Below are 3,046 nucleotides of genomic sequence, written 5' to 3' on the forward strand. Positions count from 1 at the left end.
GCAGCGCTTCTGCGTAACACACAGACAACCACACAGACAAACACACGTCACAGGTGCCTCTTCTTTATAAGTAAAGATTAATATTCCTTGGCTCTCCATCCCAGTTTAATAATGAATTTATTTTGTTGGTGCCTAGAAACCACCTTTTTTGGCCGAACTCGAGGGTTTAGGCTTCATTTTTTTTAATTTCAAACGTGAGAGAAAACGTGCGTTGAATCGCTTTTTTCACCGTGAATTGGCCCTCCTTCGCGTTGAAATCTCACTTTGCAACGTGAGGAGCGCCATTTTGGCCTTGCGATTTCACGTTCGAAGTCGAAGAAAACGTGAAGCACAAACTCTCTACTAATTTGCAAGAGAAGCGTGCGCCTCGGCTTTGAATGACATACATGTTTGAGGATGTACATGTTAAACAAAAGATTAACTTATCGTGGCCGTTCCGGAAGGGAAACTCACGACGGCCGATAACATCCGGTAAACCATCTGAGTTCTTAAAGCTATTATTCATTTTCTGCTGCCCCCGGTTATTTCTTTTATTAGTTTTATTTTCTTTGCCTTCGCTTTCTTGTTATTGGGTAACTTGCCCGTTAGAATCTGCGAAGTAAAATAAACAACAACAACAACAACAACAAACCCTAGCAGTAGGTGCATACGATGTCATGTTTGAGCTAAAGTCAACGTCGTGAAAAGTAGTGCTGCGGGAACTCGTTCGGGAGCATTCTAAATGTACAATCATGTACATGTACACGTAGGGGAAGGGATTATGTACATGTATGTGTACGTGTACATGTACGTGTACGTGTACGTGTACGTGTATATGGTGTGGGCATACCAGAGAGCGAAGTATACTAAGTTTGCATATGAGTTTGCGAAGCTCATTCTTAAAACAATTAATGTATGGTTCTGCTGTTACTTTTTAGGCTCGGTTGAGCCAGTTCCATAAGAGGGAGGTTTAGAAGAGAAACCTGCTGTAGCTGTGGGACCATCATCCCCTGCTTTTTGCTCACGTGCCTCCAAAACTGTCTGTCAGGTCAATCACAACAGGGACTACATTATCAGACGCTGTAGACATCGCTGCACTGCCAACAGCATTGGTCGCACAGGACGCTGGGCCTCCGGTCGCCCTACGCTGGTTGGCGTCACGAGGGTTGTATGGCATCCACGTACCGTCCGCCTTGTGCTCGATATGATCGACTGACGACGGGCACTTATCTAGCAACTCCTTCATCAATCCGTCAATCATAAGACTGTCATAAATGGCAGGGCAGTCACAAATTGGACACACCCAGGAGCCGTTCTTCTCGTTCATCTGCAGGAAACTGGCCATGTCGAAGCAGTTGACATGCTTACAGTTTATCGAGCGGCCGGGATAGACGAGCCGTGTCGTTCCCAGTGGGCACTTCAACGAAATGCGTAAGCTGTTATCTAAAACCTCTACATCGCCACCGCCGCTGGTCAGCTTATCCCTGATGTACGCACGGCACATGTCTGCACTGCGGACACGCTGACATACCTGCTGCAGCAGGTCGGCTGATGATCGCTTCAAGCACAGCTCCACAGTGACAACATACTTGCTTATTGCTGGCACTGGCAAGCACACAATCTCTATGATGTTCGTACCGCTGAGTAGCATGTTGGCAGTTATCTCCACCGGCTGACCATGCATTTTCAACTTACCGGACGACTTGGCCATCTCATACCCGGGCATGATTACAGTCTCCCTATTCACGTAGAGATGGCACTTGGGTGGGTATTGATCGTCTTGCATAGAGCTCAGGTTGCATTCAGCAAATCGGACCAGCACCCCTACGGTGAAATGAATGTCGCTCTTGTGGCCGGGTCCGTACACTGATGGAACCGTGTGACGGCCTTCTTCCACGCGAGCACCCTGCTGCGGTGTCAGGCTACACTCAAACTTTATAGTTCGAGGGGCTATGTTTTCTCCATTGTCAAATGACGGCAGCAGAATAGGCTTCGAAAGGGTGTCCAGTTTTTCATGAAATGGCATTGCCTTGAATTGAACATCCACAACAGAACCCGAACTCCCAAGCAATTGCTTCTGTACACCCCCGAGACCATGGCCAGGCGCTGCTGTTGCCGCTTGCGGAAACCGCTTCTGGTAATATAGGTCAAGCTTGGCCAATACGGGATGAAAGGACGCACTCTTAATGGCAGAGTTGATGCATACCAAAGCCCTTTGACGAAGTCGATCCTTTTTGCCGTCAGTGTTCAAATTGCATGACTGCAGAAATCCTTGAAGCTCTTCTACGCGGAGAGCGTGGACCATTCTCTTGGCCAATTTGGACTGCTCGATAGAGATAGTTTTTCTGGCTTTAGACATATTTCTTGCTGGCAGTTCTAAGAAATGATTGAAAAATTGAATGATTTCAGCTAGTGAACTGTAACCTTCAACAGGTTGACGGAAGTTGCCTTCTACCACACTACGACAGCTATCTGGAACTGGAACTAAATCTCTCAGCAAGCAAAAAACGTTCCTTGCAGACTTTGGCCAAAGCCAAGGCAAAGGTGCCACAATCGGGGGTGTCAAGGTATTATTACTACTGTACAGAAGTGGCTATAAAGAACATAGCCTAACCGAGTGCAAACGCAGCAAATATTGGATATTAGTCTCGTCAGAGCAGATAATGTTAGGAGAAGAGCACCAACAGATTGTCTCGCCAGAAACAGAAGCATGCTATGATATACATGTATCATACGAGCAGCGGCAGTAGCCATCGGTTTTCGGAACATGCTGCTGAACTGCGATGTTGTCCGCTGCGCGTATCGGTCATCGGCCACACCCGCACACGCATGCGTTGATCTAGAAGCGGCTGTCATGATGGTAAGATTCGCAAGCTGTGATTTTGAAGAGCACGGGCCAAAGTCCAGAGAAAGTGAACTCGTGACGACCATCATGTAGTACACTTTCAACCGTAAATGCTCCAGTCCTATGGACTGCAGGCAAACGTATTCACAGTCTATCAGTGAAACCCTAGAGAACATAATAATAATTATGTAACTGCTCTACCTACAGAAGAATTATATTGTG

At 46.9% G+C, this 3,046-nt stretch overlaps 1 protein-coding gene across 1 annotated transcript; it reads right to left on the bottom strand.

Annotated features, from left to right (window-relative positions):
* Nucleotides 1–590: 590 nt before the first annotated feature.
* LOC135811733 (E3 SUMO-protein ligase PIAS1-like) lies at nt 591–2,574 on the bottom strand. Its single transcript, XM_065324972.1, has one exon. The coding sequence runs from the start codon at nt 2,336–2,338 to the stop codon at nt 1,001–1,003; it is 1,338 nt and encodes a 445-aa protein (XP_065181044.1). The 5' UTR covers nt 2,339–2,574; the 3' UTR covers nt 591–1,000.
* Between the last annotated feature and the right edge of the window lie 472 nt (nt 2,575–3,046).

This window comes from Sycon ciliatum, chromosome 3 (assembly GCF_964019385.1).
Source record: "Sycon ciliatum chromosome 3, ocSycCili1.1, whole genome shotgun sequence".
Lineage (NCBI taxonomy): Eukaryota > Metazoa > Porifera > Calcarea > Leucosolenida > Sycettidae > Sycon > Sycon ciliatum.